The sequence below is a fragment of the Pagrus pagrus genome, assembly GCF_965226575.1.
Source record: "Pagrus pagrus genome assembly, chromosome: 21".
Taxonomy (NCBI): domain Eukaryota; kingdom Metazoa; phylum Chordata; class Actinopteri; order Spariformes; family Sparidae; genus Pagrus; species Pagrus pagrus.
This window is the reverse complement of record NC_140208.1, coordinates 3,845,793-3,862,005: the sequence shown is the minus strand read 5'-3', so window position 1 is coordinate 3,862,005 and position 16,213 is coordinate 3,845,793. Positions and strand designations below refer to the sequence as shown.

Here is a 16,213-nt window from a genome sequence, read left to right as displayed (position 1 = left end):
TTTTAAGCTGCATTAACTGCCTTTTCTATATGCACCAGTTTATATGAGTGCCTGGTTGTGGACTCCATATGAAGACTAAAGGAGAATAAAAGACTCTGAGATTCAGTGAACTCACTCTATAGTCTCTAAATTCACATAAATTAAGATAACAGCTCACCTGAGATAACATTTTTCAATTTGTGGGGCGGACAAGTGCCATTGATTTCCATTTTATCCTGATTTCCTCTGTGTCCCTGAGCCCACCTCTGCTTATACTCTCTGTGTAATTCCCGGAAATATTATTGTTTAAATACCAGGCCTCCATTATTTATCATCTCCAGTCATCTCTCGGGGAGATGAGAGGGAGAGTGGTGAGGCGTTTCGAGCACCAGCAGCCACCTCGTATCTGCTCCCTGGCTGCTGCCGCCGCTGCTGCTGGCTCTGGACGGCAGCCCAGCTGGTTTTTTGAGTGTGTGTGTGTGTGTGTGTACGTACGTTCAAACAGGAAGTGTCTGATGTGGCTGTCGTTTGCCCAAAGCAGCGGCGCTCTCTGCTGCACAGTTAGGCTTTTCCCCTCACTTTCTCTGTCTCTTGCTCTTTCTCTTCCACACTGTGTTTTTCTTTTCCTCTTTATTTCTTTTCCACCACGCGTGCAGTCTTAGCGCATTGGCTCAGGAGCTGTGAATGTGATCCTCGGCAGCCTGCTGCATTGCAGATAGAGATGATGAGCACACAGATTTGAGTCCTCACATTCAAACACAGTTGAAAAGCGAGAAAGAAAAAGGATCTTTTTCAGCCCTGTAGCCCTGAGTCACTCTTCCTTGCTTTAGCAGCAGATTAATGCCTCCACTGTCTCCACTTTTAGCCCCAGTTGGATGACCAGCACTCCCCCCCCCTATTCCCCATCAGGGCCAGGCCTCCGGCATTCCCAGCTGCCATTTTCCCTCCATTTTGGGAAACCCATGTGGCTCATTTTTGGGTCTGCAGTCAGTCAGCATGCAGCCGTGCACATGCTCAGTGTGCGTCTCTGAGCTTAACTCAAGCGGCACAGAAACCAAGTCTTTGAACCGACGACAGGACAAGATCAGTGTTGAGGTGGTGCGCTCAGAGGGATTACTGTGTCTTACTTTTTGGAGTGACTAGAAGAGAGTCACACCTCTCCCCCAACTCCTTGAATTTGACTTTGGATGTCAGGACCTCAGAGTGTGTCAGGTATAGTGTCAGAGAGAAAGGATTCCCAGCTCTGATTAGGATAAACCCGGCTTATTACAACTTGGATCTAACTGCTGTAGCTCAGTTCTGTCAGTCATGATAACATTGTACTCACCAAGTTAATTAAAAAGGAAACACAAGCAGTCAGATGATCAGACGTTTACAGACCAACTCCTGCGCTATAAGTGATTTTATAAACATTTTAGATTTAGATTTTGCTTTACCTGGAATCTGTTGCCAAGACGTTCCCAGATCTCAGTGAGTACAGTGGTTTCATAACAGACAGCATGGAAGATAATAGGTGTGAGACAGCCAGCATCCATCCCTGCAGTCTACCTACGAACAGACTGTTCTCAGACCGAGCCTCACGACGAGAACTGATTCATCCCAAGTGCGACTCACTGAGTACCAGCTACTGCCGCCGGGGACGAGGTTTAGAGCGCCACGCTGCCACTCGAATAGATTTAAAACACTCTTTTATCCCGACTTCAATAAATATTTTAATTGGCAGAATATTAAATGCACCATAGATGGAATAACATGAAAACATACAGAGCTTTATTTTTTACTGACTTTATTTGTTGGTTTTCTAGTTGTAGCGCCTCTCTGTACTTAAACATTTTTTAAAAAACAACTAAATAAATATTCTTGAAGCCCTGAGATCCAAAATGTCCAAAATTATTGATGAAAATATTCACTATAGCTAAGCTAAAAGCATTAGCACAAGCTCGAGGGTGTAAATAACGTCTTTTCAAATCAATTTTGGATCAGTCTATTTATGTATTTATTTATTTATTGTTTTACCTTTTTTAGACTTCAAAACCTGTCTTTCTATCTTTTGTGTTTTTTTTCTTTTCTTATCTTTTTTTGGACTACAAAACGTCCCCCCATTTTCCATCAGCATGGGAATAAATAGATTATATTTTTGCTTTTGGGTGAACTGTTCCTTTAATCTCCTATAAATATGTCTCTTTTACTTTTCCTGCATGTTTTTAATCCCTCTCTGTTTAAATCTGTGTCTTGCTGCCTGTAGTCGTCTTCTCATATATCGCGTGTTTTATTTATAAGGAATGTTTCTTTTATGGATGCAACACGGGGGAAGCCCCGTCCAGATTTCCTTCAATGGGGGGAAAGTGATATAAACGTTACGCAACTCGAACTGGAAGTAAACAGCCTTTAACTTTTACAGTATCACTGCATTAGCAAAGGTCATTTTGACCAAATCCTCTGCCATGTATTTTTAAAAACTAACAAACTAAATGACCTCTACACACCAACTTCTGCGTGGTTCACTCCCTCATCTCTCCTGGATTTTTACAGTTTCTTGTCTCTCACTCCCCTTCACCTCTAACTGAGCCGCGGGGTTCAGGTGTGACGAGGCATTCGAGTCCGTCGTTTCCTCACTCTGGCGGCGTCTAATCTCATTTAACATTCACTGGTTCCGAGCGTTGGCCCTGAAGACACCGCGTGGTGTGAACAATCAGCAGCCGGCGTCAGACGGCGCTCACTCCATGAATAAGACATTTGTCTGCTGAGCTAATTAATCCTGAGAGGGGCCGGATGGCATCTGCCTCCGTGCCGCGTGACAGACACTGAGAGGAGGGAATTTTAGGACAGAGCCATGTAGGGCCGGCTTGCTCTTTCCTGTAGGAGTTAACAAGTATGAGAGCGGGAGCCTGACAACTGCCTCCAGACACTGGCATGAACCGGTGCCACCTTCTTATGTCTGTGCATATAATGGGTTTGTTCACTGTTTGCATCTCTCATACTGACAGAGTCTCTCTTTTTTGTTTTACTTTCTCTCAAATACCTCTGCTTTTCTCTCCCTGTCCATCACACACACACAACAACAGCTACCAGTTCAGCTCACCTGGAGGACCTGGCATACCTGGATGAGCAGAGACACACTCCATTACGCACCTCGCTGCGCATGCCAAGACAGAGCACCACCTGCGGGCCGGGCCGCTCCGGGCAGGACCTGAGAGGTGAGAGCTAAAGAGAGCGCACACACATGCAAACACAACACACACCCTCTTAACCCCTCCTCCAATGAAAGCCGCTGGAAAAATACAGATACAGCTCAAAGATATGAAGGATGTATGTCTTTTTAAAGTTTGTTTTTTATGTTAAAGGTGCAATATGTAGGAATTGGCCACCTGTCAGACTCATACTCCTAACCAATAGGGGGCAGCATATCAGCAGAGTAACCCCTAACTGCTGCCAACTGTAGCTGCCATTAGCAAGTTAGCTCAGTTAGCGAGTGGTCTAAACCGGGAGCTCAGAACACCACAAGTTCAGGAGCTTCTGACTGCGACGAGCCGCTGCTAACGAGTTAGCATGCTGTCTTCACTACATGCAACAATACGTATTAATCATAAGATCCGAAAATCTGGTATTTCTTTACTCTCTGTTGATTTAAATATGCTAAACAAATAGGGGGCGGTATATCATCAGACTAACCGCTAACTGCTGCTGAATGTAGCTATTGTTAGCTAGTTGGCTCAGTTAGCCGTGCAGCTAGGGGTCGAAACTTGGAGCTTGTGGGGAGTACTGGTCTTTACACCTCTAGCACAGGAGTCTCGGACCAGGACGGGCGCGGCTAGCTGGTTAGCATGCTTACTTTAGTAGCTGTCTCTCAAACAAATTACAACGTTATCTCTTCACATTCTGTTGAAACTTTAGTTAATTTTTTAACATTTTCAACTATAAATTCTTACATGTGGCACCTTTGAACTGAAGTAGTGAAAAAGTAAAGCGCTGACAGGGAATCAGAGAAAAGAGAAATGGAGGATTACACACAACAAGAGATTTTTGCAGTTGCATCGTCATCATCTTAAAACCGGAAATTCCAGTTTATCTGTCACTCACCATGACAACCTGCAGCAAAACACTGCCAACAAAAAGATGTTTGTCAGAAGAGATGCTGCATGTAAATACTGGCTGTGGGCTGCAGTGCGACCCCACAGCACGTGCAGACATCTGCAGGTGAAAGGCTGCGTAAACACGACGAATGATTCAACCATCGTTTACCTTCACGTTGACTGTAAAAAGTGCTGTTCTGTGTCAGGTTTGGCTGCGACTGGCCCGTTGCTTCACAGCAGACACGGTGCAGGAGCAAACAATGGGACACTGTTCTGTTTGTCATCCACAAACTAAACACAAACTCAAAGCAGCTGATCGTTACAAGGCGAGTTATTTTTAAAATTCAAAAGAAAGTCGCTGACAGTTGATTTGCAGATGGAATGTGTTTGAGATGAAAATATCTGCGTGTGAAGCTGCTCCCACATCAGACCGGCGACGCCGCCGAGCTGTTGATGGTGGACGCTGGAGGTTGTCAGCTAATGTCTGTTGTGTGTTTGTGTGTTTGAGAGAGTGCACAAAGAGCGTTTTGTCGCCACTAAGCTAAAAATGTTCTTAACAATCACAGTCAGCGTGCGCTCCACTGCACCCTGTTCAAGTCTGTGATCGAGCTCGTCTCCTCAGCCTCCTCACCAAATGGCCAAATGGCCTTATGTCACAACATTATGTGTCCCCTTGCCCTTCTTCTTCTGTCACTTAGCCAGTAATGAGCACCTTAATGGCAGCCCTCAGCCACCCGAGCGAACACAAATATGCGTCCCCGTGTGTTTTAAACACCTGTTAAGACCCCACTTAGCTGAGAGTGCGCTCGGCTGAGCTGCGATGTGATTCCCTCGCCCGAGGGCTGCCAGCTGCAGACAAATGCAGAGTGAGAGAGTGTTAGAAAGACAGGGGAAGGTAAGGAGAGGGACGGAGATGGACCGAGAGAAAGACAAGGGAGTAGGGAGGAGCTGGTTCCTCGCAAAGCTTCGCTGTTACTGCCAGAGCCACTTGTTTCAACCTTCCTCCTCTGAGGGCAGCCAAGTGTGTTTACATGTCAAGCGACTGCGTCCTAGCATGCGTTCTGCCTCCTCGGATCAGTGTCAGCGCCTCCCTGAGTGCACTGCTCCAGCAGCTTCACCAGGAGAGACAGAGAGTGAGACCGAGGGAGACGGGATGTAGTGACTTGTAGAGCGGGGTTTTCCCTGCAGACGATGAGGACGAATCCTAAATGGTTTTATTACTGAAAATTTGAGGCAACAGACAAACAACCTGATTGAGTTTGTGAGTGTATCACAAGTTGTCAAATCAAAGGGGCATAAATGTAATATAATATTCATAATTGCGTTTTCATTAGCGTTTAATTACCTGAAACGTAGAGTTGTTGTGTTTCCACTTCCTTAGAAGGAGCCTTTTATGTCTACAGAGGGACCGGGTCCTCTTCCTCGGGGTCATGTTGCACTGCCATGTTTCTACAGTAGCTCAGAAAGGACAAACCGAACACTGGCTCTGGAGAGGCCACCGTAGGTAATAATGAGTCAGCTGGTCGTAATCTGCAATTTCACTGCTAAATGCATCTAAATCCTACACACTTGACCTTTAAAGGGTCAATGCCTGTTTGACGCTTGGGTTAAGAGCAGGATGAGTAGTTCTGACATCGTGATGAAGTCTGGCGTGAATATTCAGGGTTCCCTGAGGATGATTCATGATTTAGTGACCTCTCCTGATCTTTTCTCTCCTGACAACACCGAATCAGAACCTGTGCGTAATAAAAAAAGAGCACTGTGGAGCTTCTATCGACCACAAAATCGCCTTGTCTCGGACGATGGTCTCAGCGTTACACCGTCCCCCTCGGTGACTGCTTGAAATGAGCAAAAAGGTGAAAAGCCCTCTCTAGAGCCAGTGTTTGCTTTGTCCCTTCTTGGCTACTGTAGAAACATGGCGGTCCAACATGGCAGAGCTTCTCCCTGTATCACATTACATTACATTATTAGTAATGCATTAGCTTGTTGTTTTGCTGATCCGGCTGGATTCAGACTAAAAGGCGAGCTCGAGGAGAAGAGGACTGCTGGTTATGTGTTGGTCAGGTGGTAACCAGCTGACAGATGCAGCTTTCTCTCCGGTTCGGTTCTGTCGAAGCCTCTTTTGATGCGGACCATCGGGGGCCTGAGATGTGCTGCTGTTTTGAGGAGAGTGAGTCAGACTGTGATGGACCTTCTTGTGCTCCTGCCTGCCTACCTCTAAGATTTACCACCCACCTCATCTATTCACCGCAAAACTCACTCACATAACTGTACACTGCGCTCACAATTCTCTCCCTCGTTTATCTTCGCTTTACCTCTCTTTTGTCTCCGTCGCTCTCCGCTCCCCGTCTCCCTCGCCGTCTTCTTCTTTCTGCCTCTGCTTGCATACACAAACGAGCCTTGTGTTAGTGGATGTTTGCAGCTTTTGGCTAATAAAAATATTCTCCAGACGGTTTTATTACTTCAGTAAAAAAACTCCCTGACAGGGGCTGGATCTTAAATAAGGAGCCTTTAAAATTCACTGTTCTTTCTTGTTGTCAACAAATTCCCTAAAAATACCAAAATAAAAATTAATTGATCGTATCACAAAGCATTGTCTGCCTGTCAAAGCCTTATATAGAGCCGTAGACCTCGGCTGGTATCGATAAACCTGGGCATTTATTTCGACTCAGTCCCACACACACAGTCCTGCTGCTGTAAATCATCAGAGCACTACATGTGTATTCATCCTCCGCTGAAAATAGTCCCTAACAAATGCACTATTTACTCATGTTTAAGTAGCGTTTGTGGAAAAACTACAATGCCCATGTGTTCAAAGATAACACTGCATATATGTGACTGTTTTTAAAGGGTAACGCCACCAATTTTACACCCAGGTTTTGAATAGGAACAAGAATGGGTTGAATTAAAAAGGCGATATCTCTAATTTACTCTAAGTAACTTTGATATTTTGTTGAGTTTTGAGGCCCCTGTGGACAAAATCTCCTCCTGCTTCTTTTTAACTGGCTACTCACTGTAACTTTGCCAGGGAAAATGTAAACGCAGGCTCTTCCGGTCTGCACATGGATGAAGAAACACTAAATAGAAATAGTTCATCTTCCCACTGATGTTGTCATTTGCTTATTTAGGCCATATAGAGACATCAGCGTTATACTGAGACTGTTTCATAACCAGTTAAAAACTCCTTGTTGTAGCTTTAATGTGTAAAATTACCCTTTAAAATCATTGATGCTCCTTGCAGGAGGAACCAGTGGGCTCTGAGCTGCCTGCCACAGACAAGGAACCTGTCTATTTGTAGACATACTAATATAGTGTTGGTTTTGGTCTTTCCATGGCATTTATTTATTATTATAGTAAGCGTTTATTTACAGCAAACAGGCTGAAGGAGATGCCCCTATAGCTGTCTGAGCCAAGCGAGGCAGATAAGAGTCTCAGATTTGATGACCGCGCACGAAACACAACAAAGTTGACGAGATTCAGATGATTATCTCGCCTTTATCTGCCGTTCATCACATTGTTTGACACCACTGCCTTAATCTGTTTTCTACAATCTTACGTTGAATACAAATATGATGGAGTTTGAGATGTGATACGTACGTCTGCCTCTGTGTTTTCTTATATAACATATTGGCATAATTTCTCCCCGCTGCTCGGCTGTGAGACATAAAGGAAGTCAGGACATAGTATGTTTGTGATGAGAGGTGACAGTTAGCAGCCGTAAGCATGATTTGAAAGAGAAGAAATGCATGCATCCAGGTTTATTATGTTGCTCCAGGCCTACTGTGCAAATTACATAAGATAAGATTTTTTTTTTTAAAGCAGAAATTATGTAAGCTCTTGTTGATGCTAGCTGTAGCTCTACTGAATTTTAACAGTACGTCTGAAAAACCAGACAGTAGGGAAAAAAAGTCACTCATCCACTAACTCCCACATCTTGCGCTTGACCTGAGATAACCCTCCGCCACACTCCCGAGACCCCTCACAACCCGAACACGGCACAACAGGCTGATCATCCAAACTGCTTCTCTTCCTCCTCCCATCATTTCCTCTCATTTCCACCTCTCTGCCAACTCTACCCTCCTCTCCTCCTCCTCCTCCTCCACTTCCCTTCCACTGTTCCTCTCCTCCTCTTCTTCTCATCCTCCTCCTCCTCCTCCTCTTCTCCCTCCTTCTCAAGGCTGTTCAGCCACAGTGAGTCATCCTCACCTGGTGAATAATTAAAACGTCTGAGACTCTCACTCCGTCTGGCCACGGAGGGCCCGTTGGTAGAGGAGGAGGGGGGGTAGAGAGAGAGAGAGGGGAGGTGGAGTGATACCTCGCTCAACATCGCCTGAGGGGGAGTGTTATGGGCAGGATTATGAGCAACCGCTATCCATCCATCCAACCATCCATCCATCCCTCACACACATTTTTTTGCTCTCGCCGCCCCGGAAACAACTCCCTCAGCCCCCGTTCACAACATGGCTGCCATGTTATTTTTCCTGGAGTACCTGACGCGGCGGAGCAGCGGTGGCTGCACGACTTGCTGCGCACAAAGCGGCGTAATCGTCGCTGCCGTTCGGTGGATGGTGCCCAATAGTGCGAGGGCGCGTTTAGTAATTCCACGAGGACGGAAGGAGCTTTACAGGCACGTTTGGCATTCAGTCACCCCCAAGATAATTGGATTAGCGCCACTTAAAACAGAGTAGCTGTGGGTATTTAGCCTCTTACTTCAGTGGCTTATGTTATTGTAAATGTCAGCATTGGGTAGTTTTTACATTTCCCATCGCTAATGTTGCGTCAGGTTCCCTCTTTCACACCCAATATTACATCATTTTGTGAATTATTGAAGGCAGAATAAAGTCCCTCTGTCTCTTTGTCTCTCTCTCTCTGACTGTGTGTGTTTATGTGTGTGTGTGTGTGTGTTGAGTTAGCACTAAAATAATCTGACCAGGGAATAGGGATGAATATGTCTTTTATTACATCGGGCTGCAGCTGCCACAGAGCTCAGTGCAGTATAATGCAGTGCTGGCCGTGCACTCGCTAGAAAAACGAGGGCAGCTTTTTCACCCACTTCCAGGTATATCTGTTTGTACGTTTTCGCTGATTGCATAAGTAGGAATATTCTCAGCGTTTTTCTTTTCACTTCGCGATTATAATTAGCATTCCCGGAGAAAAAAGAAGTCAGCGCTTTGGAGCGCCGTGTGGTAAAGGAGTACGTTAAGAGCAAAATCAGCTCATTGTGTTATGTAGCGAGGCCTCTAATCAGCACACTGGAGTCGTTTACAGAAGACATACAGCTCTAATGCAACTCTCTGCCCTCCTGATAACGTTCTGCAGCGCTGTACCTGCACACAGTTTAAGGATTTCTGCAGAGGCGAAAGAAATTTCTGCAGGCTCTCCTCACCATCTTATCCGACCGGTCTAATGTATGATACATATTTCCTGCAGCTCTGACTCACACTGTGCTTATTGCTAACATGCTGCAGAGTGTGAAATGAACTACTGCACCGGCTATCATCTGACCACAGGCTATTACTCACCGCTCACCGCAAAGAAGTCTGAACAAAATTTAAGCTCGTTAAAAGAGAGACGGAGGTGAAAATCTGATTTTAGAGTTGGTCTGATTTGGGAAGTGCTGCAACGAATAATGATTTTTAATTTGGCGATGATTTTTTTTGATTATTTTCTCTTAATTGATGAGTTATTTGGTCTTCAAACAGGCAGAAAATCAGCAGGAAGTCAATGTTGTGAATTCATCTTTGCTAATAATATGCTGGATTCATGTTGATGTGTATTTTCAGACACATTTAAAGGTGCAATATGTAAGAATTGTGCTTGAAAACATTCAAAACTGTACAAAAATGTGAAGGAATAACAGTTTTGGTGACATGATGTCTATGTGTTGTGTTGCTTACCAGCTTGTCCCATCACGCTTTAAAGCTCCTGTGGTTGCAGTGGAGACACCAACACTTCCCCGGTGCTCCGAGCTCCCCTACCGGACTGCTAGCTGCACGGCTAACAGAGCTAACGGCAGTTGGTGGTTACTCAGTGGCCAATTCTTACATATTGCACCTTTTTTACATCTTAAAAACGTTTTAAAATATTATCAAGCAGTTATTTGTCGGCTGCCTGCAGTAACTCTGAGGACCCCCGCGGGTTCACAGACCTCCTGCTGAAGACCCAGAGATCGATCGATGAATTGTTGCAGCTCCGTCTCGTACTGAGGTTTATTATTTCATGTTAAGATGTGGCTAACATTAGCAGTCTGTAACACACACACCTCGTCTGTCGAGTTGAGGTTGGAATCTCACCATCCAGGGTCAAATTACCACCAGAACTGGATTAAATTATCTTTATTGGGATTGATTGATCCGGCCCGGCACAATGGAACCAATTACATTCTCCCAAAAGTGCAAACCTTCCCCCAACCGCCCCTCCCGACACGCTGAGGACTACGCTCGATGTAATTCAAAGGATTTCAATTAGCAATCGACCCTGGTTTTGGTGGTTCCCCGTATATCTGACGTCATGATGTGCTGATGCTGAAGCTGCTTCCTCTTTTTGTTTGCATTGAGCTACACCTTTGCCTGTGCTGTGTTACACTGCTGCCAGTTTTCATTCACTGCCTGTCTTTCTTCCCTCTCTCATCACTCTCTGTCTCCTTTCACTCTCTGTCTTTATCTCTCTCTCTCTCTCTCTCTCTCTGTCCTTTGCTTGCTGTTCGTCTCAGCTTCCGCTAATAACACCCATGCCTGGCAATCCCAGTCACGTAAGTTACTTTCATTTTAATTTGTTGCATCAGGCGGCACGTTCTGCTCGCCGGGCTTTAACGCTTTACAAGTCAAAGTGCTCCAGTCGAGTGCCGCGCACTCTTGCCAGCAAAAGTGTTTGGATTATTCACGTAGCACTCACACTCTAGATCGGGCGTAATTACCAGATGCTGATATAACATTTAAAGAAATGACACACCAGATAGAAGAGAGCATGTTTTTATTCTCAAAGCTCGGATCGGTTTTAAAGACGGCACCCAGGAGATGACACCCAGAAGCAGCCGACTAAATTTTGCACTGATTTTATCACTCGGCTTCAGAAGTTCATACCAGATTCATTTTAGCCTCATTAGTCTTTAATGGTCCATATGTTCTGCTGAGAAGATGCCCAACCTCTGGAGGACTTTAGTTTAATGACTCCCCCTAGTGAGGAAAATCAACAGTCGACAGTGGCTGTTGAAAGCAGTCGCTCCCTTGACTTTTTTGCGAGTTTTCTTTTGCAACAAAATGCACCTGAAGCGCACAAGTGTGGATTGTAACAGTAGTCCCTCCCTTTGAACTCTGCAGCTAATGCTTTATTCCAACTTCATCTTTAGTTTACAGTGAGATCAGAGTGAATATTTCTTATTTTAGAAAAACCTGCTCAGATTTAACCTATCAAGACATTTTATTTGCAGCCCCTACATATGTATGTTGAAGGATTTAAGGGTGCAGTTACCCAGAGAACATCAATTAAAGTACATAAACTTGGCTTATAATCATAATACCAGTAACTGAGTCTCGACTTCTCCTGACCCTCTAGTGCGTTTTGCACCCTATCGGCCTCAAGACATCGCCCTCAAGCCTCTGCTGTTCGAGGTGCCCAGCATCACCATGGACTCTGTCTTCACGGGCCGCGAGTGGCTCTTCCAGGAGATCGACGCCCACCTCAACAGCCCCAACGCCAGCACCAACCGCGGCGTGGCCGTAGTAGGCAACATCGGTTTCGGCAAGACGGCGATCATCTCCCGCCTGGTGGCGCTCAGCTGCCACGGCACCCGCATGAGGCAGATCGCCTCCGACAGCCCTCAGGCTTCACCCAAACGTAGGCGTCGGTTTATTTATTATGAATCCATTTCTAAATTGTGGTATTTTATAAATGTTGCACAGTCTCAGTTCAGCCTTTGTTGTGAGAGTAACAGTGTGAGATGATTGCATCGAGCTGTGGCTGACCGGCGTGCTGTCTTGTGTCCAGATGGAGAGGGGCTTCCTCTCACCCAGCCCCAGCCCACTCACGGCACCCTGGGAGGAGGCAGCTGTCCCGGGACCCCTGAGATGAGGCGGCGTCAGGAAGAAGCCATGAGGAGGCTGGCCTCTCAGGTACCACATACACCTGTGACCATGTGCACATTTACATTTTAGCTTCTGATTTACAGACAAAGTGCCACTAACACTTCTAAAATAATGTGGTGGGGACGTTTGTCTCTGAGTCCTTAAATACTTATGGCTCATGTGGCTCAGAGCCAGATAGCGCTCGAGACAGTGTTTTGAGCAACATCTGTGAGCATGAAACCACTGGATATTACCACTGTTAATATTAATATTACAACTAAGAATAACATAAAATGGCTCGATACAGTTTGTCGGGCGTACTCCGACTCTTCTGAACACCCGAGATCCTGTTATTGATTTGAAAAGATGTGATTTATATCTTCTACATGCAGTCAAGTGCATGCACACACTTCAGACAGGGTACACGCTAGCGTTTATAGCTCAGAGGCTGCATATTATATATTTTCTTTGGGGGTTTTTTTTACGGTTTGAAACAAGTCTCCAGTGACTTCTTCAGTTGGTTAGGAGAATGCTGCAACGCTGTTTCGCTGTGATGCTCCAGAAATGTGAAACTCTCGACACCCAACTTTCTGTCAGCATGGCGGTGGGTGGATAATGAATTTTCAGGTGAACTGTCCCTTTTAGTTTCAATATATCTGTGGTTTGCAGAAACACTGATGATGGATGGATATTACAAGAAGATAAATAAAGACCAAACCACTTATAACACAAATTCCTAACCTCACCTCCATTTCCATTCTCCTTTCATCGCCGTGTGAAGTAAAAATATATTTAATTAACTGAGAAATATTGTGTCAGGAGTCTAATTTGTTTAGCACTCTGCTGTCTCTCTTTTCTCTTATTTTCTTAATCAAAGAGAAACACTGCGTTCACGATGATTAGGAGGAAATATTGCTGTATCACTCACTAAAATGTCCATTTTAGTATAATAATACATTTCGTTGCGTGTGTGGCGTGAAATCCTCAGTCCGCCTGTAATTGAAAAACCGTGAGATGATTTTAAACGGCTCCTTTTTATGTCTTAATTTTTCAATTAGTGACATCATAGGTGGCGGGATCGCCGATTATCCGCTCTTTTTTGAAAATGCCTTTCCACAACGCGAGCGCGGTCACGGCTCGGCTTCTGTGAGAAGTGATACGGTGTCGAGCCTTTTGAAAGAGAGTCAAAGTTTGGCGCCACCTGCGAGCTATCGTGGACTCACACAGGGCTCGCTCCTGAGGTGGTCGACTTCAAACAAGCGGGAGATCGGCTTGCGACTTTGCTTTCAAATGTTGACTTTTAAAACGTTGTTGCTGGAGGATATAACTTTTCTGCAACGTCGCTCCATATGACGGTGATCCCTTGTCCTGCTCCTCCTCCTGTCTGCTGTTGCACATTGGCCCCCCCTCCCCCTGCCGCTTAGCCATCTGCATCCCCAGTCCCAGCCTGATGCATTATGCAGATGTGTTTAAAAAAGAAAAAACAACTTTGCCAGGGAGCCTTATGAAATATTTATACCTGCAGAAAGCCATTTCCCAGCCAACCTATTAGATCTTGTTAACTCTGTGCATTAATAATTGAGCTCACTCCCTTTTTCACCCCTTTTGTTTTAAAGCCTTTTATTCCATTGTGCCCCAAAAATTAGCATGCCGTTTTGATTAGTGTTTATTCCCGGCTGCACTCTGATACCACCTCTGGAAATCCAAACTCTTTATGATCTCTCAGTCCCCACGAGCGCTCGGTCACACCTGCTGCTGTTGTTTTGTCGACCGACCTCTCTTGACCCCACACGTCGGCGCGAAAGACTTATTTATTCGTGCGGCGGTTTCATTTAAACATGTTTCCAGTACGTGGCTGCGAAATATGACAGTTTAACACTTGACTCCACAGTCGTCTAACACATGAGCATGCATGAGCTAACTCCGAATCAGTCTCTCTTGGCAGCCGGAAGCGATGAATTATTAATAGCTGAAACCGTGCAGCGAAACGAGAAGTATTATGTTTCATTATACTGCAATCATCCACCATGAAGTTGACTCAATCCCAAATGAGTTGTAGCTGGAGTAGACGCTGGGAAAACTGGCTGAGCCCTGGAAAAGTGTGCTCTCTAAAAAGTGTGTCATGATCTTCTGCTGAAGGTTAGGATCACATGAAGGGAGTGGAAGTGCTCACCTTTACATTTCTCTCACTGACCTGCCTGCACTCTTTCTCCCAACTCTCTGTCGCCCCCAGGTGGTGGCGTACCACTACTGCCAGGCAGATAACGCCTACACCTGCCTGGTGCCGGAGTTTGTGCACAACGTGGCGGCCCTGCTGTGCCGCTCGCCGCACCTCGTTGCCTACAGGGAGCAGCTGCTGAGGGAGCCACACCTACAGAGCATCCTGAGTCTGCGCTCCTGCGTCCAGGACCCCCTGGCCTCCTTCAGGAGGGGCGTGCTGGAGCCCCTGGATGCACTTTACAAAGGTGGTACAACTCAGTCAATCGAATTTTATTTCTATAGCACTTTTCATACAGCAAAGTAACACACAGTGCTTCACACAACGAGAACAATAAAAACAATACCCCCCACCCCATCCCCCCATTAGCAAGCAATAAAAACAGGAACAACACAGACATTATTAAAATACAGGGAAAAGACACGGTCACTGATGAAATACTTTAAATAAAACGCTATAATTCATAAAAGATTTCAAGTTCCAGGAAGTTCAGGTACTCGTATCGGGTCAAATTCATCATGTGGGATCTATTTAAAGATCTTGGTTTATAGCCGTACACAGGGGTCAAAGCTCAAGGTGGGTAACAGGTATTATATCATGCAAGAAGAAACGAATCAGGAGCACCTTGACATTATAGATTTTCAAGAAAAATGAGTCGTCTTTAGAGCTTCTGGCCTGACACCATTGTATTCATCTCCTCTGGCGCGCCCGTTTCTATGAAATCACTGGTATGATTTTTCTATATAGAAGAATTTCTCATACAGAAAACGACAGTAATCTTTAGCTCTAAATGATTAAAAGCCCTTTCAAGTCTTCCTGTCTCAGTGTCAGTGGGTACAACCTTGACTTATTTGCTCTGTTGGTCTGAATGTTTTCAATTTTTTCAGAATAAACTGGATTTAATTTATAATAATTTAAAGGTATTTGCCTCATTCAGACTCGGTGCTTTTGGCAATTCATTATTGATGCTTTTTCAGACCTTCAGTATCCAATTCATCCTTTTAATCGAATCTTCGGTCGCTGAATATGAGAAGCTTCCGCTGCACAATGTGCTCAACGCAGTCAAAGGTTCTTAATGTCAGTGTTTGAATGTATTTTTGTACGTTTTTGTTCAAACCTCCGCCAAAATGACCTTCACACAAAGAGATAAGAAAAAAACAGCGATGATTCATTGTGTGAAATATGATTTTTTTTTTGTGCCGAACTTACACAAAGGCCCAAATAATTAAGAATTTGTATAGACAGCATTTCCAATGTTAATAAAGTCTCTCCTAATGCAACAACTCAGTGCAATTGATCGATTTTTAAAGGGAGTCTGGCCTGTATTAGTTGCTGTTCGCTGTATTTGTAAGATTTGACATATTTACTTTCTAGAAAATGTTGTCTTCTTTAATAAATGTAGTGCAGATGGGCACACAGGTTGGTACAGCGATGCTGCGACAAACTGACACTTTATACAAGGACAGAAACAACCTAGTGTATTGCATTTAATGCCGAATTTTCAATAAGGTGTAAACAGTTAAGAATTTGTCATAGACAGCATTTCATAACATTTCGAAAGTTTCTCCTGAGTCAGCAACTCACAAAATTGAGCGTTTTTTAAGGGGAGTCTGGCCTATATTAGTTACTATTATTGTGACTATTTTTTGGCAAAATTTGACATGTTTACCGTGAGTAAAATGTTGCTTTCTTTCATAAATTTAGTTTGAATCAGTTGAAACAGTGTGTTCAAACAGCTGCTAAATGTTAGCAGGTAGGACAAGGAAGCAGACAGTCTGGTACACTGATACAGCGACAAACTGGTAACGAAATAACTTAATGTATACCATTAAATGCCGAATTTACAAGACTGCATAGATGATTTAGGATTTGCCGTAGCT

The 16,213-nt window shown here is 44.6% G+C and overlaps 1 protein-coding gene across 11 annotated transcripts in view; it reads left to right on the top strand.

The window, feature by feature from the left end:
- Positions 1–16,213, top strand: part of tanc2b (tetratricopeptide repeat, ankyrin repeat and coiled-coil containing 2b) — a gene marked incomplete at its 5' end in the record, with an annotated part of 160,030 nt that overhangs the window by 122,114 nt on the left and 21,703 nt on the right. For 8 of the 11 annotated variants that reach the window (XM_084341341.1, XM_084341345.1, XM_084341344.1 and 5 more), the window contains 5 exons: positions 3,045–3,176; positions 10,765–10,803; positions 11,607–11,888; positions 12,039–12,163; positions 14,349–14,580. In XM_084341341.1, the coding sequence (XP_084197467.1) occupies positions 3,045–3,176; positions 10,765–10,803; positions 11,607–11,888; positions 12,039–12,163; positions 14,349–14,580 (810 nt within the window). The remainder of the gene's footprint in view (positions 1–3,044; positions 3,177–10,764; positions 10,804–11,606; positions 11,889–12,038; positions 12,164–14,348; positions 14,581–16,213) is intronic. The other 3 variants (XM_084341343.1, XM_084341340.1, XM_084341346.1) reach the window with 1 other exon arrangement.